At 40.9% G+C, this 24,138-nt stretch overlaps 1 protein-coding gene across 19 annotated transcripts in view; it reads right to left on the reverse strand.

Moving 5' to 3' along the window:
• The window catches only part of GTDC1 (glycosyltransferase like domain containing 1), a 298,462-nt gene that overhangs the window by 152,855 nt on the left and 121,469 nt on the right, over positions 1-24,138 (reverse strand). For all 19 annotated transcript variants that reach the window (XR_005227437.2, XR_006285007.1, XM_043525659.1 and 16 more), the window contains 2 exons: positions 20,029-20,196; positions 15,755-15,928 (listed from right to left, as the gene is read on the reverse strand). Coding sequence is in view for 17 of the 19 variants with exons in the window: in XM_043525659.1 (XP_043381594.1) it covers positions 15,755-15,928; positions 20,029-20,196 (342 nt within the window). In the remaining 2 variants the exon portion in view is untranslated. The remainder of the gene's footprint in view (positions 1-15,754; positions 15,929-20,028; positions 20,197-24,138) is intronic.

Here is a 24,138-nt window from a genome sequence, read left to right on the forward strand (position 1 = left end):
GTTACCCACAGTAGGGGTAACCTATGCAGGGGCAGGCTTAAGGAAATTTTTACACCCCCTGCCAATTCACCCACATAGCCACACAAGCTGGGCCACAATTTGGCCCTCAGGAATGATACAGGAAGAGACCCGTACTTTTTAGCTACTAGAACCACTACCTTCCAGGGTTGTAAATAAAACAATCCAAAGGTTTGAAGAGGAGCATTTGTGTGAACTCAGCGTCAGATTAGACTACAAATTGGAACGGTGAGCCAACAGGGTGAAGCCATATAATCTCTTCACAGAGCACCCATAGACATGATTTATATTCTGATGGGAAAAAGGAACAAACCTTTGTCAAATCCATCTTGGAGAAACTTGATAATAGAGCCCATTCACCTTGGTCAGACCCAGAAGTACAACTCTTCTTACATCCTTTAGCATATGACAGAGGCCTCCTTTTTTCTGGATGACAGCAAAGTTGAAAGAACCTTGTCTGAAAGGCCAAAATCCTGGTATATCACCTTCATGCAAGCCAAGTCTTGACAGGTGGTAATGGAGAACGATTAGAAAGATCACGGGTTCTAGTATCATTTGTAACATGTTACACACCATAATCTGCTCAACTAGTTAGATATTATCAAAAGCAGATACAATGTGTTTTCCTTGGCTCTGCTCATGAGCCACAAGATTAGAGGGATGGGACAAGACATGCAGAGTACGCTGAAGATGAAGAAAGTTTGTTTTCCAAATGTCCTGAGTTGAGAACACATCTTCTACTGAGGACTGAAACCATGCCATCAGAAAACAGATATAGTTATTTCTTCAGTATCTATTCTCCAAGGGAAATCACAGTTCGCTGAGTAAATATATTGTTGATTCAACTTTCCTGGCTGGTATCAGGACCTGACATCAGTGCTCAAAACTCAAAGATTGAAGACAATGATGTAAGGCTCTGATTGATGTTCTCTGAACTAACTTGTTGTTCATGAGGGTGCACTGAGGCAACACAAGATGAAGTATGAGGATCTTTTGGTAGAAAGGTAACTGTGGGGATGAGGGGCAACTGGATTTAGTCAGGGCCTTCAAAGATCTTGAATTACAATCCAAACACCTTGGTGTTTATAAATATAAAACTCTGGAGTGTCCTTATCACTACTTTTATATGTATCTTTCTAGTGCTGAAGCTCATTTCCTGCATAGTCTCATGGTATCTTTCTACTGCTGAAGCTGGTTTGCTGCATGCGTTTATAAATACTTTTGGTATGTTAATGCTGGGGATTTCATATTTTAAAATGTATTCCATTTGAATTATTTAAATGGGAAAAGAAGAGAATTACTTCATTTGGGAGTCACAACAGAGCAGGGGAAATGTCCTAAGTATAAAATATTCAATACCCCTAGCTGTGAATGCAAACCCAAAACCAAACCCCCAAAACCTGGCAAGATTTTCCTTGTGTAACAAAGGCGATAACTGAAATTTGCCAAAGCCAAAATCACTTCACCTCATCCCATACCTAATTTTTAAAAACTGAACAACAGTTTCATCAGGTTATTTCTTTATGTTGTACATAATGGTCATCTTGGAGTGCCCCACGTTTCCTTTTGGTTCCCAAAAATTCATTTTACATATTACACATCGCTGAAATGCAATTAATTATCTGAAACATCTGCAGAACATCTTATGTGCTGCTGCTCCTGCCTAATGCTTCATTATTAAACTTTCATATGCTAATCATCTGTGAAGGCAGTGAATAGCCTGCACAGGTCACATCCAGTAACGTTTTGGCTACTGTGACAAAGCTCTGTGCTTGCCTCCGTGGGTCCCGCATTTCCTGGCAGATTTCGCTAGCCTCAGAGGCTCACTGTGATCCTCCACGTAACCCTTCTCTCGAGAGAGACAAGGGTCACAGTCTACTGAGCCATTTTCATCATAAGCCAGCGAGGGAGGTGAGAAGTTATCCTTCCTTGCTCAGTCTCTGTTGTCTCCCAGTCTCAGTGATTAATGAGGGGGCAAAGGGCGGGGGAGCCCGGGACCACCCTCTACTCCGGGATCCAGCCCAGGGACCCTAGTAGTATCCACTATGGTAGCTGACCTTTTAGAAACATGACATGTACAATTCCCTGGGCTACTTCCCCCACAGCAGCCCTCACTTCCTGAAGCTCCACTTCTCCCTTACCTCAGGGCCTCCTTCCTTGTGCCTGATATGGTGTGTACTACTCAGTCTCTCCAACAGTGCAACTTCCTCCCACAGCTCCTGACATGCACACCCACCTGACTAACTGGGAGGCTTTTAACAAGTTTCAGCCAGCCCCTGATTGGCTTCAGGTGTCCCAATCAACCTAGCATTCTCCCTGCCTTCTGGAAAGTTCTTAATTGGCCCCAGGTGTCTTAATTGACCTGGAGCAGCTGCCATTTCACTTATCCTGGTACCAGGGATTTGTTTAGCCTGGAGCTAATATATCTATCTCCCACTACTTTTCTATAGCCATCTGGCCTTGCCCCGTCACACTACACATTAAAAAAAAGTCAGTAGGAATCCTGAGTGGGTATCAGGTTGGGAGATCTAACTGTTGCTGCTACCACCACACTTTATAATTATTATTTTATTACACTTTTTGTTCATTTGCAATCCAGAAGCACAATGTGTGTGAAGTGCATATATCAGACTCAGTATTCTTCTGGTTATTACTTTACATTTAACAACAGTGAGATGACTGAGAACCAGGTTAGGAGGTCTATCTAACTCTCTTCCTGATGGTGCTTCCATCCCTCTTCTCTTGATGGAGTATGGTTTTTATCATTCATTGGGTGCACTCCAACATCATCTCCTTCTGGGTGCTCTTAAGGTGTCCCCACATTGCCACAGTCCCTTAACTGATGCTGCAAGCCACCTCATTCCCACATTGTTTTTATTTAACATCACTTCTCAAGCTCTGGTTCTCATTCACAGGAAAGCATCTCCAAATGCTGGACCCTCTGTCCCCTTTTTCATCCCCATTAGTTATCATTGCAGCCCCCTCTCCTGTTCATTCTTCTTTTTCCCTTACATAACCAAAAAGAATGTGTGTGGAGTATCTAAACAATAAGGCTCTCTCACTCTCTGTTCCATCCACGCACTCTCAGCATCTAACAACTCAGAAAAAAAAAATAACCAAAGATGGTTACTTTCCCACTTCTCCTCAGAATTTCATGAGCACGAATTACACATGAAAGGGTTTTTTTTTCATTCTTCAATGTTTTACAATGAAAAATATTTATAGCTAAAAAATGTTGACTGGCAAAATTTTGAAAAACAAAATGCTGGGGTCAGGGAATTTTCTCAAATGCAAGAGTTTGAACTGAGCTCTCAACACAGTGGTCTGGCTAATGCACCAATTGACTACATCACTTAATTCTCAGCCTTTACTTCCATCTAATATCTTTGTCCCACCTGTCCCAGGGTACTGATGGTGCAGGGTGTTGAATTCTCTCAATTCTGAATGATTGCAGTGGAAGTTGAGGGTACTCAGCACCTTGCAGGATCCTACCCTTAGTTAGTAATCCTGTTCCATTCTGACAAGAAGATTTTACCTTAACACCCCTCTGTAATAATTTTAAACCAAATAGATTTAACAGCACTGAACCTAATTCCAACAACATTCCCCATGGGAGTGATATTAACCAAATTCCAACATGAAAAAGAAGAAAAACATTCTATTGTGAAAGGTCACCAGGACAGGAGGAAAAACAAATGACATAATTAAAATAGGAAGGTATAGAAAGCCCAGATAGGAGGTTTAAATTGAGAAAGCTCATACAATACTGTCCACAACGATGTCTCTGGTAAGGTGATATAGATTTTGAGTTGGAAATATGCAAATAAATGGAGATTACCTTCTCACATAACAGAAGTTCAAGTAAAATGAACAAAGACTATTCAAAGCAAAGAATACTTGAACTGTTATATTTTAGCTAGAACATTTTAGGAGAACTAAAAATGCCATCCCTGTCAGCTCGTAGCACAGTTGTAATTTCCTTCAACATGAAGCCCCCAACTTCAAATCTTTATATTTATTACAGCTAGGTAGGCTATCCCCAACTCCAAAAGGAGTTATCATGGGGATATGCACAGAACTGAGAGTCTGGGTTCCAGTCATGACTCTGCCATCGACTCTGCATGCATCAATTGTCCTGTCTCTGAAGTGGGGATAAAAATAAATTACCCACCATAAAGGGTGCTTAGTTAACAATTGTAAAGTGTTTTGAGGTTCTCAGATGAAATGTGCTGCTGGCCAAAATTATTGAAAGATGAGTTGTCTCTGAAACCAGGCACACAGTGTCTCAAGTTGTACATCCAAAAGCTGAGTCAAGCACAAAAAACAAACAAACAAAAATATAACAAACCCCTTCCACACACAACACCACACACTTCTAAAAACTTTTCTGCATACATGTGGGAAGTATTATTATGAATGTTACTCACAAATCAAATGGTGTTTAAATCAGTATCTAAACTTCAGATCTTACTAACCATACTATAGGGAAATTTGCAACTAAAGAAAGAAACAGATTAGATGGGAGGGGTTACAGGCCTGGGGCCACAGGTTTTGCCCTTTGTGGCTTCTCACATCCCAGACTTGGAAAGTATGAGCTGTGATACTGAGAAAGGTAAGAAGCCAGCAGAGCCCACAGTAAAAAATGAGTTTGCATCATCTGTCATTAAAACTTCTTGCCAACAGGGTCATTCCCTATTAAATTACCACTTGTCAATGTTTAAAATACTGATTGATAAATGACTGTGCCAAAACTGATAACATGACAGCTTTTATTTTCTAATATTCTTGGTTACTACATTCTGCTACTTCAGTATACAGATAGAGTACATATTTTTTTCAAGTACTTTAGTGAAAGACAATTTAATCTAATAAAAAACTAACAGGTAGTGTATAATGATTGGTCCTGATATACATTACATGCTAGCCCTCTTGCCAAAATAAACCTACTAGTGATGTAGTGATATGGATAGATCCAAGTTTCACATTTCATCAAATGCTAGTAATCTGTTTTATCAATATAAACTGCATTTTAATGAAAAATTCTTTTCTTCAGTACACTTCACTTTTAATGCCCTAGAGTATAATAATTCGTTCATGCTGTAGAACAAGAATATTTTACAAGACCTTAACTCTCTAGAGAAATTTCTCTGTAAATACAACATGCAGGTTTTATGGGAATGTGTTGTATGCAACATGAGTAGTACCCAACATAATAAAAAACTAGGTTGTACAAGGAATTCAGCTTAAGTATCCTTCTGAGCTATTGTAAGATTAAATGATTACTATGATATCATTTAACTGAAAAATTCTGCAATAGGTAAAAAAAAGTCAACAAAACTATTTTTTTCCCTCTGAACAGCTAAAAAGAAATTAGTTTTAAACAGTTTTGCAACACAAATAAGTTTCAATGGACAGGTGAGACTACTAAGCCAGATCTCCATTGTGGGGGAGCTGTTAGTACTGCACTCTCTGCCACAGGATTCTGGCTGTGAAGCTGATATATCTGGCCCCAGGGGGATCAGTCTAGTGCAAAAGTAATCCTCTGGAGATGAAGAACTGGGGTAGAAGCTAGTGCACCATCTTCCATCCCTGTAGTTAGCACAAGAGGAATGACTAAAAGAAAGGGGGAATGACTGCAACACGCCTAAAATGTGCCAGTTCCCAGCTGTATTTCTGACCCCTTACTCTTAACAGTCAGCATAAGACAGAGTGGCCCAATGCCATTTTAACTTGCACCAGGTGACCAACCCTTCACACAACGGCCGGAGGACTGCAAGAGTGCAGTCTTGAGTGCAGTCAACTCATAAAAGTTGAGCTTTATGCCCATTTCCATCTCCCTCACAACCTGTGCCGTGTGTATTTCCAGGATCTTTATTGCATAATAGCCTGATTTTTTTAACACAGTAGAAGTAAACTTTAAATGTCAAGATTTACTTGCACAGGGGATGAGGATGGAGGTAAAGTCAGGGTGCCAGTTGTGACTGCCTTGGCCCTAGCTGCAGCCCCAATATAAGAGAGAAGCTGTTAGGCTGCTCCATATCTTATGTTAACTTACTACACACTCTAGTTGCAACGGGTTCCATACCCAGCTCTTGTGAAAGTCTAATCACTTGTGGATATGAGTCTTCTCCTGTTTGTTGACAGTTTTATTTTTTCAGCACATCAAATTTAAAGTGCATATAGTACCAGATACTACCAAGTTGACTTAAAAAAATCTCGTTTTCTCTTACTATAACCTTAATCTTCTGTCTTCTTTTTTTATCTGTTATCCCATCTGTCCTTTGTCTAACTTGTATTGTAATCTCTTTTGAACACACATATAACTTAAAACATGTTTGCAAAACACTATCTATAGCTCTATAGCTATAATTATAGCTCTTCTAGGACTCCAAAAAAATTATAAATGATCATGAAGATTTACTACAGCTAGGGCAGCATTAATAGTAACTGACATTTATATAGCACATTTCATCTAAATTAACACCAAACTGTCTCCCATTCAAGAACTGACCTAGTCTGACCCTGCTTTGCTTGTGAGCTGAAGGTGGTATGGGTGCAGTTGGACCAGTAGAAATCAAAATGTTGAAAGCAGTACAAAGTATCAGCAAAGAACCTACATAACTGTTCCAGTTATGTTTACTTGCATTTGAATGTCCATGGACAAAAAGATAATGTTATTGAAAAGGCAATTTTTGTTTTTGTGGCCCCTTCCTCATTTTCAAAAATGAAAAAAATAGCAAAACCACAAATTTAATACTACATATTATGTTACAATACAATTAAGAGTCTGAGTTAAACAAAAAAGACATTATAAGGTAATTCTAAGTCGCATTGGATTTAACTCACTGTGTTGTACAGAAGTATGGCAGCACATATGGCCTGTAAAATCACCTACTGTTCTGCATCCCTTGTAATACCTATGCACAATGGAGTGACAGTCTTAACTCAGAATTTTGTTTGCTTTTTAAATTTAAAATTATTGTAAGACAGTTATTTTTACATATATATTGTATCAGACTGTAAAACTATACCAATTAAAAAGTAAGTGATACAGTAGTATTATATCAGGGCTGGTTCTGACACTACAGAGCACAACATGAAAGCCAATCTACATGTATGTGGTTAGAACTAGCTGAAGATAGCCACTGGGAAAAGGATGTGGTCAGTCAATTTCCTGTTCCAGACTCCCAAATCAGTGACTCTTTCCTCCTCTTCCCAGTGCTTGAAAAGAACTACTGTCTAATCACTTCCCTAGGGAAAACTGACAGAGCTATTTTTAGCTCAGGAAGAGGGAGCAAATCTATGATCACAGGACCTCATCTGTTCTGTCTTCATTCCCTTTTCCTGGGACCACAGCACTGATAACAGACAGAAGAGATCTCTGTGCAGTAAGTCAGAGCAGGCATCTCTCTAACAGTTTTTGAGTCCCCAAGCTTAGGGAAGGAGAGACAGGGATTTACTCCAAGAGGAAGATAAGTGAGGGAAACTGTCCCTCCTCCTCCCCCTTAGGAGTAGAGGACAGAAAGGGTTTAAGTAATCCAGAGAGGATAGGACTTCAGGGAGACTGGAGAGGGGCACAGAGGAGAGAGACTGGTATACTGAGGATAAAGGAAGGAAACTGCCTCCACTTCATATGTTCTGGCTAGAAAAGACATAAGACGGTTACTAACCTTTGGAACTGTTGTTCTTCGAGATGTGTCACGCATATCCATTCCAATTAGGTGTCTGCGTGCCACGTGCACGATTGTCGGAAGATTTTTACCCCAGAAACACTCGGTGGGTTGGCTGAGGTGCCCCCTAGAGTGGTGCCTTCATGGTGCTGGATATATGCCCCAGCCGACCCAGCGCCCCCTCAGTTCCTTCTTGCCGGCTACTCCGACAGAGGGGAAGGAGGGCAGGTTTGGAATGGATATGAGCAACACATCTTGAAGAACAACAGTTACAAAGGTGAGTAACCGTCTTTTCTTCTTCGAGTGCTTGCTCATATCGATTCCAATTAGGTGACTCCCAAGTCTTACCTAGGTGGTGGGGTCGGAGTGAGATGTCATGGAGTGAAGGACTGCTGAACCAAATGCAGCATCACCCCTGGACTGCTGAATTATTGCATAGTGGGCAGCAAAGGTATGCACCGATGACCAGGTCGCTGCCCTATATATCTCCTGTATGGGTACGTGTGCCAGGAAAGCAGATGACGACGCCTGAGCCCACGTGGAGTGGGTGGTAAGGTGCGTAGTTGGGACACCAGCCAAGTCATAGCATGCATGGATGTATGATGTGATCCAGGACGAGATGTGCTGGGAGACTGGAAGGCCCTTCATCCGGTCTGCCACAGCAACAAACAGCTGTGACGTTTTCCTGAAAGATTTCGTTCGCTTGATGTAGAAGGCGAGGGCCCTGCGAACGTCCAAGGAGTGCAGCTGTTGTTCCCGTCGAGAGGCGTGCGGCTTCGGGTAGAAGATGGGGAGGAAGATGTCTTGGTTGAGATGGAAGGCAGACACCACCTTAGGGAGGAAGGCCGGGTGGGGTCGCAGCCGTACCTTGTCCTTATGGCGTATATGGTGGTTCCGAAGTGAGTGCCCTGAGCTCAGACACACGCCTAGCCGAAGTGATAGCTACGAGGAAGGCTGTCTTCCAGGAAAGGTACAGGAGCGAGCAGGTGGCCATCGGACCAGGTTAAGATCCCATGCAGGGACCTGTTGTCGAATTCGTGGGAACAGGCGCTCCAACCCCTTGAGAAATCTGCTGACCACGGGGTTGGAGAAGACTGAATGCCGGTTTTTGCCCAGGTGGAAAGCTGAAATAGCTGCCAGGTGCACTCTGATGGATGATATTGCCAAGCCCTGCTGTTTTAAGGACAGGAGATAGTCCAAGATGATAGGTACTGATGTCTGTAGCAGGGCCGTATGACTCTGAGCGCACCAGCAGGAAAAATGCTTCCACTTGGCTAAGCACGTGGACCTGGTAGAGGGCTTCCTGCTACCCAAAAGGATCTGCTGTACCAAGCGAGAGCAGCACAGCTCAGATTGAGTTAGCCATGCAGCATGAGGTGGAGAGATTGCCGGTCAGGATGACAGAGTCATCCATGGTCCTGAGTGAACAGGTCTGGCCACAGCGGGAGTGGAATTGGGGTGTCCACTGACAGCTCGAGGAGAGTGGTATACCAGTGCTGCCTGGGCCACACCGGGGCAACCAAAATCAGACGGGCTTTGTCCCTGCGCAGCTTGAGCAGGACCCTGTGGATTAGCGGGAATGGAGGGAAGATGTAGCACAGGTCATCCTTCCACTGTATGAGGAAGGCATCTGACAGGGAACCCGGAGAGCATCCTTGTAGAGAGCAGAACACTTGGCATTTCCGATTCTTGCGAGAGGTGAATAGGTCTATCAGGGAAAGCCCCACTTCAGGAAGACAGAGTGGATGACGTCCGGGCGAACCGACCACTCGTGAGTCTGAAATGATCTGCTGAGGTGGTCCGCTAAGGTGTTCTGGACTCCAGGGAGAAACGACGCCACCAGATGGATCGAGTGGGCTATACAGAATTCCCACAGACAGGTGGCCTCCTGACAGAGGGGGGATGACCGGGCTCCCCCTTGCTTGTTGATGTAAAACATGGCTGTTCTGTTGTCTGTGAGGACTGCAACACAAAGGCCTTGAATGCGCTCTCGGAACGCCTGACATGCCAGGCGCACAGCTCTGAGTTCCCATAGGTTGATGTGCAGGGATAACTCTCCTGCCGACCATAGCCCCTGTGTACGGAGGACCCCGAGGTGGGCTCCCCATCCCAGGGATGACACATCCGTGACTAAAGATAGAGGAGGCCTGGGATTACTTTAAATCAAAGCTGCAGAAGCTATCGGAAGCCTACATCCCAAGAAAGGGGAAAAATTCATAGGCAGGAGTTGTAGACCAAGCTGGATGAGCAAGCATCTCAGAGAGGTGATTAAGAAAAAGCAGAAAGCATACAGGGAGTGGAAGATGGGAGGGATCAGCAAGGAAAGCTACCTTATTGAGGTCAGAACATGTAGGGATAAAGTGAGACAGGCTAAAAGTCAAGTAGAGTTGGACCTTGCAAAGGGAATTAAAACCAATAGTAAAAGGTTCTATAGCCATATAAATAAGAAGAAAACAAAGAAAGAAGAAGTGGGGATGAGTGGAACACGCTAAACACTGAGGATGGAGTGGAGGTCAAGGATAATTTAGGCATGGCCCAATATCTAAACAAATACTTTGCCTCAGTCTTTAATAAGGCTAAAGAGGATCTTAGGGATAATGGTAGCATGACAAATGGGAATGAGGATATGGAGGTAGATATCACCATATCAGAGGTAGAAGCGAAACTCAAACAGCTTAATGGGACTAAATCGAGGGGCCCAGATAATCTTCATCCAAGAATATTAAAGGAATTGACACCCGAAATTGCAAGCCCATTAGCGAGAATTTTTAATGAATCTGCAGAAGTGCTCGGGCTAGGCCTGAGTCTAAGACTGCTCCTATGAATTCTATCCTATGGTTGGTACCAGAGTAGATTTCGCAACATTGAGCAGGAGGCCCAGTTGATTGAACACGGTCATGGTGAGCTGGACATGAGACTGCATCTGATCCCTGGAGCGACCCCAAATAAGCCAGTCGTCGAGGTATAGGAACACTTGGATCCGTTGTCGACGAAGGGAGGCAGCCACAACAGCCATGCACCTGGTAAAACACTCTGGTGGCCATAGATAGGCCAAAAGGAAGGACGGTGAATTGAAAGTGCTGTTGATTGACCACAAAGCGAAGGAAGCGTCTGTGCGCTGGGTAAATCGCAATGTGGAAGTACACGTCCTTCATGTCGAGGGCGGCATACCAGTCTCCAGGATCTAAGAAAGGAATAATGGTCCCTGGAGAGACCATGCGGAACTTCAACTTTACCATAAATTTGTTGAGTCTGCGTAGGTGCAGGATGGGCCGAAGCCCGCCCTTGGCCTTAGGGATTAGGACGTAGCGGGAGTAAAAACCCCTGCCTCTTGACTCTCTTGGAATCTCCTCTATCGCCCCCACAGCTAGGAGTGATTGGACCTTCTGTAGAAGGAGGTTCTCGTGAGAAGAGTCTCTGAAGAGGGACGGGGTAGGAGGGTGGGGGGCGGGGGAAGCAAATTGAAGGGAGTAACCCCTTTCCACTATGCAAGGACCCAACGGTCTGATGTTATGTGAGACCACGCACGGAGGAAATGGGAGAAACGATCTTGGAAAGGCAGGGAAGGATCCTGAATGGAGACTGGTGCTCCGTCCTCAGGCGCACCTTCAAAAGTTCTGCTTAGGCCCAGCCGATGGCTTGGGAGGGCCCTGGCCTTGGCTGGCTTGGTGGCCAGTTTGTCTTCTTCTACCACCTCGGCCGCATCTTCTAAAGAAGTCCTGTCTTGGCCGACGGGGAGGGTAGGATCTCTGAGGTTGCGGTCTGAAGGGCCTTCTCTGTGTTACTGGGGTATGCGTTCCCAGAGAGCACATAATAGTTCTCAAGTCCTTCAGACTCTACAGCCTTTAGTCTGTTTTGTCTGAGAATAGGCTCTGGCCATCAAAGGGTAGGTCCTGGAGGGTCTGCTGCAACTCTGGTGGTAAGCAGAGACCTGCAGCCATGAGATGCGGTGCATGGTTATGCCTGAGGCCAGGGTCCTAGCCGCCGAGTCCACCACGTCCAGAGAGGCTTGCAGGGAGGTTCTGGCCACCTTCTTGTCCTCCTCAACTAGAGCCCCAAATTCCTCTCTGGACTCCTGTGGAACAAACTCTTTGAATTTCTCCATAGGGTGCCACGAATTATAATCGTATCTGCTCAGGAGTGCCTGCTGATTGGCCACCCTCAACTGCAAGCCTCCAGCCGAGTACACCTTGCGCCCAAACAAGTCTAGGCACCTAGCGTCCTTTGATTTGGGCACTGGGGCCTGCTGACCATGCTGTTCCTTCTCGTTGACCGAAGCCACAACAAGGGAACTCGGTTGGGGGTGTGTGTAGAGGTACTCGTACTCCTCTGAGGGGACAAAGTACTTCCTTTCCACCCCCTTGGTCGTAGGTGGAATAGAGGTTGGCGATTGCCAGATTGTCTAGGCATTGGCCTGTATAATCCATATAACTGGGAGGGCCACCCTGGATGGTGCCTCCACGGACAGAATGTTGACCACCGGGTCCTCTACCTCCACCATCTCCTCTACCTGGAGGTTCATATTGCGCGCCACCCTGTGGAGCAGCTCCTGGAGGGCACGGAGGTCCATAGGAGGAGGGACCGAAACCGTAGTCTCTTCCTCTGCCTCATCAGGCGAGGACAAGGAAGATACCCCTGGGACTAAGGGATCCTGCATGGGGTCCTCGTGTGGAGGAACTTGTTGCCAAAGGTCCACCACGCTAGGGGCGTGGGCCTGTGTTGGCACTGGAGCAGTCCCCTCAGAACCCCCGGGGGGGGGGGGAGGCGGGGAGACACAGTGGCCTCCGGTACTCGGGGCCCTGAAGGGGCGGAACGGGAAGCCCCTGAAGGAACCCCTTGGGCCTGATGGTATGCGCAGGGGTTCAAAAAAGACCACTGTGGAGGTCCTTGGCCCAGGTCCTTGCCTTCATTCAGCCACTGTCCTGCACTGTCCTCGCTCTGGTCCTGGGCGTGGTGGCCACCTTGTGAGCATGACGACCTGGAGGCGGAGCGAGACGGACAAGGCGGTGCCGAACGTGTTGGTGCAGAGTCCCCTTGTGCTGTACGGTGCCGGGGACCGGTGGCGAGATGTAGAACAGTACCGAGATATCGATCAGTGCCTGCGGTTGTATCGGTACCGGGAGCCTGATCTGGATCTCGACGGTGACCTTCGACGAGACCGGCCCCGGGATCGGCTCTGGATCGAGTGCTGCTCTGACCGGTACCAGGAGCGGTGCCGAAAGTCCGATCGGTACTTCGAACAAGCACTCGAAGAAGAACCTGTGGCTTTGTATATCTTACTTTGCAGAGTCCTGTCAAACCTAAGTTCATCCCTGATCCTATCAATAATGAGCAAAGATGAGCACTTATACCAAATATCTTTTAAAAAATTCAAATAACTGTTAAAGATGCTGTGCTTGTTGATAAAGCAATTCTTAAATGCAGAATAAGGTAATTTAAAACTTATTTTAAACATATATTATGCATATATAAAATGGAGTATTTCACACCATTCAACTTTTGTTTCTGTATCAATCAAAGTATTTTCTGTTACATTTTCTGCTGCATCAGAAAGCGTCAATCATTCTTGACTATACCTTCATTTCATGTCTAAACATGTCTATTTGGAATAGTAGTTTCTCTCTTTTAGGGTGTGCATGCACCTTTGGTTAATAACCATATAAAAACATAATGGGATTTGCTCAAGTAAAATTTTATATTCTGCAATCACATGGCCCTGTTCGAGGGTCAAATATGGTATATTAATGTATTTTTATTTTGTCCTATAATCACAATATTAAGTTAAAATAAAGACTCTTTTTTACATATCACAATCATATTGCTAACAAGACTTTTTTTGTTTTCAGAACATCTCTGCCACATAACCAAATAAAAATTGCATCTCTCTCTCTCTCTCACACACACACACGTTGAAGTAAGGAATAAAATCACCTTGGTAATTTTGCCGTCAGAATTTCTAAATATTTTTCCAACATCTTGGCAATATTATGCATTTTAAAAAGACTGCAGGCATTCAAATGATTGTCAGTCATGCAAATAATCACTTACTTACACTATATGAGTTTGGTCTGGATAAAGCAAATTACCATTTGAAAATAACACAAAAAACACTCTGGGCTAAGAGCTTGCTTTATGAATCTTAGCTTGGCCACAATATTTCTTAACCTTTTTCTCTTCAATCTCCATTCATCTAGATTTCACTGTAATAATACAGTCTAAATTAATAAACTGTATTCAGTTGCCATGGGTGCATTCAACATTATTTAAAACATAAATGTCTTGTAAAGAAATGGCAAATACTGGATGCAGATAAAGCCCCAAAACCCAAGAACTTTTTTCAAAGTTATGGAAAAGTTTTTTTTAATGCTCCTGTCTTTTATGATGATATTGGTTTTTGTCCAGACTGCATATTTATAACTCATTTCTAAATACAGTATTTAAATGAAAATTAAAATATATATCAGCAAGTCCTATTCATATAAAAATGGAATGGATTTTTAAAAATGTGTTTTTCTAATAAGCATGTCAACAAACCACGAATTGTGTGTGCATAAAGTTATGTGCACATGCATAATAATATTTACAGACATTACTGAAATTCTGGCCTTTAGGTTAAATTTCAAATGTTACATCTGTAATATAAGAAAGCTGTCATTCTTTAGAAAGACAAAACTTAATAAAAATTAAAATTATTAATTAAAAATAATGTACATTAAAAGTTAATGTAATCTGTGACAATATATTTATCATGCCTGCATACCCAAGGTCAGGCACTCATAGTGGGATTTTAAAAAGTACTTGAAGGATTTAGGAACAGGAATCCCACTGAAAGTGCCCTAATTTTCAAAGGTGCTAAGCACCCACAGCTCTCACTGGCACTCCAGAAAATCAGGCCACAGGGATGTAAATGCCTAAATTTGGGTTCAAAGGCTTAACTTTAGGCATCCATGTTTACAGATCTTGGTGTAGTGCTTTAGATTCCTGCTATCCTTTCTAAGCTTTAAAACAAATCTATACATGTCAACAAAATTTGCTAACCTAGTCTTAGTGTTAAATGACTCTTCCTTAGAGAAACCTTCCACAAATAGACAAATCCTTTGAAATTATTTGTAATGTGATAGCTGGTCCATGTTGAAGGTTTAAGGTGTGAATATTTAAACAGAATGAAACTTGAAATAAAATCAAACCCCAGACTCCTGCAGAGCCATTTAAGTTTCATTACACTGTTTCCCATCCTTATCAGCAAAAATGCAGAACCCCCTTCATGTTATTTTTAGGAACATAGTACAGTTTTGCAAACTGATTATCTCTAGTTAGTGTAAGCCCCATTGAAGCAAAGCTCCTGTTGAGGAGGAGAGTTCCTTGTGATAGAAAAAAAACAAGTGTGTTAGGTTTAATCAGAAGTGAAAAGAATCTTCAGAATGTTCCCTTTGAGCCACATAACACAACTCTTTGCTAATTTCAAGATGGGTTCTGCAGTAAGGGTAATAAAAAATGTTCTTTGTACTAACTGAGGTAGAGTGAAGAGCTACTATAACTGCAGTTAACACCAAAATTATGCAAGTTTGATCAACATTAATGAAGTTATTTTCACCTACCTGTAAGCAATAAAACACAGAGGTAGGGGGAAAAATCTCACTACAGCATACCTAAGAAAACACTTATATAGGTTTGAATAAAGAGAGTAGATAGCTTTTCCAAATAAAACAACCTAATAAATTACCATTGGTGAATTATCTAGTCAAACAATGTCTTCTATCTTTGCCAAAAATAAGTAGCTCCTCCTTAACATCAAACTATTCTTCTATGAGACGTACTGACTATTGACCTGCTTGGCAAATCTATTGATTTCATTGGTGCAGTACCAGGTCCTAATGTGAGTACCATTAGATTATTGAAATACTTTTGTAAATGAATGGATTTTGCAGCACAGTGACATATAACCAAATTCCCTAATTAACAATGCTTGAACTAATCAGTTAAAATTTAGCAGCAAGGGCTATCGGTTTAGAAAGATTTGAAACAAGTTATGACATAATATGGAGAATGAAGTCAAATGTACTGACCTGCTCACATCAGGAAACCTGACTGGAAAGTAAAGAACTTGGCACTTTGGTCTGATTATTTTTTCCAGATCCTTAGGCCTGTGGTCAGGAATCAGCTTCAGAAATTTTCCGATAGATGTAAGAAATGACTCCATATTAAAAGCAGAGTTGAACACCACAATATCAGCAACCAAACTGTAAAATATAGCTAGAATTAATGCAATGTTCTTTAAGAAAAATCAGAATTACTTTAAAGCCAGGCTAATGTAGGATAAATATTGTGACACTAACTTGCAAAGCAAGAATTCCAAATTAAAGGTTGGGATTCCATCATATCAGATGAATAAGAGAAAGTGTCAGCCTTAGTTGAAATTTCTTGGTTTCTGTCCATATGTTTCATCTTTAAATGTTATTTAACAATTTTTATTAAAAAACATCTTTTAAAAATTGAATTATAAATGTTTATTATTATTATTATTTTGAAGAATCACAGCCATTCTGATCTTTTGAGAAAATTCTCTTTCATACGTGGGTCAATTTTTACTCATTAGATTGTAAGAATACTGTTGCTGCTATTAGCACTTATCATGAAAAAAATACATTAAATAAATTATAGTACAATCCCCCACAACCCTTTTTTGCCCCTGAATATTTCAGAGACATCTAAAACTTTCTAAAAAAGTTAAACTGGGAAAAAGGAGATAAAACTGCTCAGTGCACGTACCTACTGAGACACCTTTGGTTAACCAAGAATTTCAGTTAATCGGAACATAGATAAATAATTATAATTATATATTTTAAACCATGGACACATAGTCACCCTGAGTCAAAATATTTGATATCGTGGAAATTTTTATAAAACAATAAACATATACAAAGTCATAACATCATAGATTAATCAATCACTTATATATTTTTAAAAAATAATTAAGACGTAATTTTGGTACATCAGCAGAAGACAGGACATGATACAGAAAACATTTTGTCCCTCAATATTACCTCTTAAAAACAGTAGAACCAATATTTTTGCAATTTTGTTAAATTATATATGTGTGATTTCTCAGCTCAGGTTTTCAGGCTGGAGAAAAGGCAAAAGTATCAAACAATGAAAAATTGGGAATTTTATTCTGGAAGTGCTGACACAATCTTAACTATATTGGCACAAATGTAATATTATAACGAAGTTACAAATGTTTTATGGCTATTAGATTTTCTCAGTATGTTATATTGTAATACTGACCTATGGGCCCTAAGATACATTGGGGACATGTATTCATAAGTCACTGGACTGGTGAAAAGTATATTTGAAGTGAAAACCTGTCATTCATCCTCACAACTCACACTGCTGTCTGGCCAAGAATGAAAATGGAAAATGCTCACAAAAGCAGTAGGACTCAGCAGGAAAAGCAAGGAAACATTTGAGAGAGAAATAATCCTTTTTAACTGGACCATGAGAGTTGAACTTTTTTTTAAAATCTCCCATTCCTCTCCACCTATGACTTTTTACCATTTGTTTTTCTCAAGTTAAAAAAACTAGTGAGCCAGCCCACCCCTTTGAATAGACTTATAGTTGACATACAAAACAAAAGCTTGATCTTTTACCCATTATATAATAAAGGCCTGCACATTTTGTATCTCTGCTTGCTTTTTACATTAGAAATACTAGGTTTATCTACTCCATTTTTTGCTGAAGGTTATAAGTGTGACTGGCAAACTGGAGGGATCCTATCATCTCAAGAAACTGAAACCTGAGCAACTAAAAGGGAAGGAATATTATTCATACTATTTAAACTTTGTCAACACCTATGTAACAAACTCCTGACAAACACTTGGGAGAAAAGCTCTCTTTCCGAAAGATTAACACCACAAAACAGACTTGAGAAAGCTCCCAGCCCAGTTATCTTGTCCCCCAGGAAGTCTTTGAACAAAAACAGAAGACAAGACTTAACATTCCTGACATTTCTAAGGTAAAAAAAAAAACAAAAACAGAAAAAACCTTAAAACATTAAAAACTTCAGGCCTTCTTTAATATCATATGGTGGTGGTGGTGGGGGGGGGGAACACAACATTTTTTTTCCTTTACAGGTGACTGCTAATAGGCAGAAACAATGTAGCTAAAATATAAACAAGATGTATTCTCTTTTGCCATTAAAAATGTCCATTTGCAGAGCCAAAAAAATGTTCAAAATATGTACATTATGCATTTACATTAATGTACAAAGGCAACTCTAGGCTAAACATGGAAGCAAGCTGTCGTAAAAGGGTAAACACCTTTAAATCCCTCCTGGCCAGAGGAAAAACCCTTTCACCTGTAAAGGGTTAAGAAGTTAAGTTAACCTCACTGGCACCTGACCAAAATGACCAATGAGGAGACAAGATACTTTCAAAGCTGGAGATGGGGGGAAACAAAGGGTCCTTTCTGTCTGTGTGATGCTTTTGCTGGGACCAGAGCAGGAATGCAGGTCAGAACTCCTGTAAAGAGTTAGCAAGCAATCTAGTTAGATATGTGTTAGATTCTGTTTTGTTTAAATGGCTGATAAAATAAGTTGTGCTGAATGAGATGTACATTCCTGGTTTAGTGTCTTTTTCTAACTTAAGGTTTTGCCTAGAGGGATTCTCTATGTTTTGAATCTGATTACTCTTTAAGGTATTTCCCTTCCTGATTTTACAGAGGTGATTCTTTTACTTTTTCTTTAATTAAAATTCTTCTTTTAAGAACCTGATTGCTTTTTCATTGTTCTTAAGCTCCAAGGATTTGGGTCTGTGTTCACCTATGCAAATTGGTGAGGATTTTTATCAAGCCTTCCCCAGGAAAGGGGTGTAGTGCTTGGGGGGATATTTTGGAGGGGAGACGTTTCCAAATGGGCACTTCCCCTATTATTTTTGTTAGACACTTTGGTGGTGGCAGCATAAGGTCCAGGGACAAAAGGTAAAAGTTTGTACCTTTGGGAAGTTTTAACCTAAGCTGGTAAGAATAAGCTTAGGGGGTCTTTCATTCAGGTCCCCACATCTGAACCCTAGAGTTCAGAGTGGGGAAGGAACCTTGACACAAGCATTCTTGGATGTCTTTTCCTAATTAAGAGAAAGGTCCTATAATATAAAAACTCAGAAAATTACAGCATTTACAATACTAAAATAAGTTAAAATACATCTTTTTTAGATATTTCCTTTCTCAGCTTCACCACCCAACACCATATATTTATATCAATAAATTTCAAAATGGCTGCTACTATTTTCAAAATACATTCCAAGTACAAAGAAAAGGAGTACTTGTGGTACCTTAGAGACTAACAAATTTATGTGAGCATAAGCTTTCGTGAGCTACAGCTCACTTCATCGGATGCATTCCAAGTACAGTACAGCCATTTCACTACATTTTCACAGCATTGCTACTTAATAACTGAAGCATCTTGCAAATGCAATGACAGAAACAGATCTAGAAAATGCTCTCTATATATAAAGATTATCATTTGAGAAATCTGAATATCAACTGGCTCATTTTACAAAGATGCAAATATTTTATATGTATTTAAAAATATTCAATCCATGCTTCTAATATGTCTTCTAATAACAAATAGGTGAGATAGATCAACCAAATGAATTTATTTCAATTCAAACCAATTCAGCTTTACAGATTCACTTCGGTTTGTAGAGTGTCTAATCACAAAGCTTTTCAGTGTGCTGTTATTAACTTCTTTCATTAACTTAGATTCAGGAAATACATTTGTTTTAAGTAACAATAAAGGACAACAGCCTTTAAAACGTCCGGGTATTTTAGCACTGCACAATTTCTGAATACCAAAAGAAAGAAATGTAAGGATTTATCTGATATGTTTACTGCTCTCACTCCTTTAAAACAAACAAATAAAACTGCAGCATTATGTTTTAATTTTTGTTTATTCCCCGGAAAAGCCCTATTTTAATTCAGTTGGATGCATTAAAACCTATAGCTCAGCAAGAGCTGATTAACTGCCTCTCTGCTAAGTGTACTTGAGGTACAGCATCTTGTTTGCGATGAATAGGTATGAATTGAAAATTAGCAAAATTTACAGGTGTAGCGTGGTAGTCCTTTAGCACACAGGTAGACTTGAACAATAGCTCGAGATGAGGCTACATGTGAAGTACTTTATTACTTGTTTCTGCCAAAGCACTTGACTTAGCACCTCCTTTGGACTGTATATATTTGTATCTCAGTTTGTAACAGTGTTGTTGTTTAAGTAGCACAGGACTCTCCAGGTTTAAAAATGCTTAAAAGATGCCATTAAATAACACATAATGGTATAAGAAACACCTACCATGAAAGAATCTGGTTGTATCCATATTGGAAATCTCTTTCCTGGCACTTCTGTACAGGATATGCCAACTGGTTCTCATGGAAGTAAAGGACCTTTTTCAATTTGCCAAGGTCAGGCCGAAGGGCAATAAGTTCAGTCAGGTTAAGCACTGAGCTTGCAAAGAGGATCCTAAGAAACAAGGAAAGTAGTGTTTACTGTCTATGAGCATGCTCAGAAGGGTCACCCGGTCCCTTCCTCTCTGCCTACCCCACACCCCAGAAATACATAACCCCAATAGGGGCACATCAATAGCTAAGCCTTAATACCATGTAGCAGCATTCTAAGTTTTGATCTCTTAAAAAGCAGCTGCTAAGAACTCAACTAGAAAAGCGTTGAATCATTGGTCTTCTCAGCTCAGTTACAGAGAAATGCAAAATAAAAAAGCTGGATGGATTTTATTGAAAAAGGCAAGAAAAGCTGTATCTAAAGGACAAATGGAACAAAGATAAGGCTGACTGGGGAATACTTTGCTTGCCAGTTTCATTACACTTTACTTCTTTATGCAACCAACTACTGAAATTCAATATATGAGCAGGAATGGCACATGTTCATGTTATGACATAAACCCCTTTGATTTATGTAGTATACTTATCTGGTGTGGTCTTTTTCTCTCTCTCCAGCTCTTTTCCCATTTTTATTAAGCATCCTACATAACATTGTTTTGTTGTTTTGTTCCCTGCTCCCCAATATTGCCATAGTACAGTTACCATTTCATAGTCCATAAAATTGTTCATATCCTTCAAATTATATATAACTCAAGCACAAAGAAAATTAGCACACTCATTTCTTGCCCTTGATATAATTTAATAAACAATCAGAAAGTTAACTTACCTAAATGAGTAGTGTGAAATTCTGGTCCTACTCAAGTCAATGGCAAAACTCAGTTTGACTTAATGGGGCCAGGATTTCACCCATAGTATATAAGCTGATATTTAATGTCTTCTGGTATCAGAATCTTGACGTATAGTTCCATTCTGTAGTGGCCACATATCTGTAGATATTTTTACGTATGCTAAATTCCTCAGCACCAAGGCAAATATTTGAAATCAGAAATTTATCTCAAATAAAACATTAAGCTTTCATATACGATTATAGACACAGTATGTTCCTCGCTAATTTGCCAGTACATCCTTCATTCTAATGATGCAAACACAATGTTTGGTTAAAGAGTTTCTTTTCTGTAAGCTGATGCTCACAACCAAAAACATAAAGATTATTACAGGAGTACCAAACATCTGATGACACAAACACTACAATATCCTTACTAGAGTCACCAAATTTAACCCTCCATGAAAGAGGGATTGAAACAGTTGAATCTTTGGACGTTACTCACTGTAGTCATAATGCTTGGCTATTATTACATCCTCTTGGGTCTGCAAACCCAGAGAAATGTAAAACCCTGAGGTCTTAGCTGATGTGATCACAAGAACACTTCTTATGAACTCAAAACCACCAGGGGACAAGTCTATTAATGCAAAGTGCACAGAGAGCTACAAAAGCTCACTACCCCACTGATCACTGACTTTCACTGTTGAGAAGATAAACAAGACCTTCTCACTTACAAAAGCTGAGAAAGATGCAAGACTTGAGGGCATCTTTCCAGTATTTATTAAAACCCTGTAGCCAAGGTACAGAAATGGGGGTAGCACTGTTCTCCTATATCATTCCTCAGGGATTCTCCCACAATCTGGTGTGAGGCTATGACCATTGCCAAGCCCAGGAATGTTACTGAATGAACAAGTTGGTTTCCAGCCAAGTCAAAGATGCACTGGCCAAGTATTAGTCTTAACAATACGCACATAGGTGGGATTCCAGTGAAAACTCAAGATTGGGGCAGCTCTCTTAGACATATCTACCACTTATGGCCCTTCTGAAAGCCAGCAAAATTATCCGATACAATGCAATGATAAAATTCTTCTCTGAAGTTCTGACCAATCATAAGTTTCATGTTTTTCTTGGTGACCAGATTCAGCAGACCATGTACTCTCAATGATGGTTTACCATAGGGATCAGTTCCACCACCAATTTGGTTAACATCTATATTAGTGACCTTCCTTGTATATCACCATGGAAATTTGCTTATGCTGATGAGATTGTGTGATTGTGCAGTCAGAACAATTTGCTAACAAGGACTTTAAACCATGGAAGGATATTTCTTAAGCTGAAACTAAAATGAAAATCCCACCAAGAGTCATGTCAGCATTTCATTTAAGTAATCCAAAGGCTATGACAGAACAGCATGTGGACTTCTGTTGCCAACAGATAAAACACAATTCCACCCTGAATTATCTTGGTGTGAAAATAGACCGAAGCCTCACATACCACTGACACATGACGAAATAAAGATTAATGTAAACCTCATCCAAAAACAAACAGGAAAAACATGGGAAGCTGATTAAAAAAAAAACCCTATGAATCTCTTCACTGGTCCTTGTTTAATCTACTACAGATACTGCTCATCCATCCAGACACATAGCTCCCAATGTCACTCATCGATTCTCATCTTACCACCACCATGAGAATCATTACATAAAAACATGAGAACATAAGAATGGCCACACTGAGTCAGACCAATGGTCCATCAAGTACATACAAAGTAGTTATAAGGAGGAGGGAGAAAATTTGTTCTTCTTAACCTTGGAGGATAGGACAAGAAGCAATAGGTTTACATTGCAACAAGGTTTAGGTTGGACATTAGGAAAAACTTCCTAGCTGTCAAGGTGGTTAAGCATGGGAATAAATTGCCTAGGGAAGTTGTGGAATCTCCACCAGTGGAGATTTTTAAGAGCAGGTTAGACAAACACCTGTCAGGAATGGTCTAGATCAGTGGTGGGCAAACTGTGGCCCACAATCTGATTGTGGGCCTCAAGACATTTTGCTGACATTGACCGTCCGCAGGCACAGCCCCCTGCAGCTCCCGGGGGCCGCGGTTTGCCGTTCCTGATGAATGGGAGCTGTGGGAAGCGGACCTATCCTCAATTAATGTATAGTTCTTTTATGAACCCAATTATTCTTGTGGCCTTCACAGCATCCCCTGGCAACGAGTCCCACAGGTAGACCGTGCTTTGTGTGAAGAAGTACTTCCTTATGTTAGTTTACACCAATAAATTTCATTGTGTGACCCCTGGTTTGTGTGTTACATTAAGGAGTAAACAACACTTCCTTATTCACTTTCTCCACACCACTCATGATTTTATAGACCTCTATCATATCTTCCCCCCGCCAGCCATCACTTTTCCAACCTGAACAGTTCCAGTCTTTTTAATCTCTCCTCATATGGAAGCTTTTTAATCTCTCCTCATATGGAAGCTGTTCCAAACCCCTAATAATTTTCATTGCCCTTCTCTGGACATTTTCCAATTCTAATATATCTTTATTGAGATGGGGTGACCAGAACTGCACAAAATATTCAACATGTAGGGGTACTATGGATTTATATAGTTGCATTATGATGTTCTTTGTCTAATTATCTACCCCTTTGCCAATGGTTGCTGTTAGCTTTTTTGACTGCTATTTCACATTGAGTGGATGTTTTCAGAGAACTATCTACAATGACTCCAAGATCTCTTTCCTGAATTGTAACAGCTAATTTAGACCTCATCATTTTATATGTATGACTGGGATTATATTTTCCAGTGTACATTACTTTGCACTTATCAACATTGAATTTCATCTGCTATTTTCTTGCCCAGTCACCCAATTTTGTGAGATCCCTTTGTGATTTTTCGCAGTCTGCTTTGGACCTAACTATCCTGAGTAATTTTGTATCATCTGAAAACTTTGCCATCTCACTGTTTACCACCTTTTCCAGATCATTTATGAACATACTGAACAACACAGGTCCCAGTATAGATCTCTGGGGCCCCTGCAATTTACCTCTCCACACTGTGAAAACTGACCATTTATTCCTACCCTTTGTTTGCTATCTTGATCCATGAGAGGAACTTCCCTCTAGCCCATCACTCCTTACTTTGCTTAAAAGCCTTCAGTGAGGAACTTTGCTTTCTGCAAGTCCAAGTACACGATATCCACTGGATCACCCATGTCCACATGTTTGTTAACACAAAGTGT

Source organism: Chelonia mydas, chromosome 11, assembly GCF_015237465.2.
Source record: "Chelonia mydas isolate rCheMyd1 chromosome 11, rCheMyd1.pri.v2, whole genome shotgun sequence".
In the NCBI taxonomy this organism is placed as follows: Eukaryota; Metazoa; Chordata; order Testudines; family Cheloniidae; genus Chelonia; species Chelonia mydas.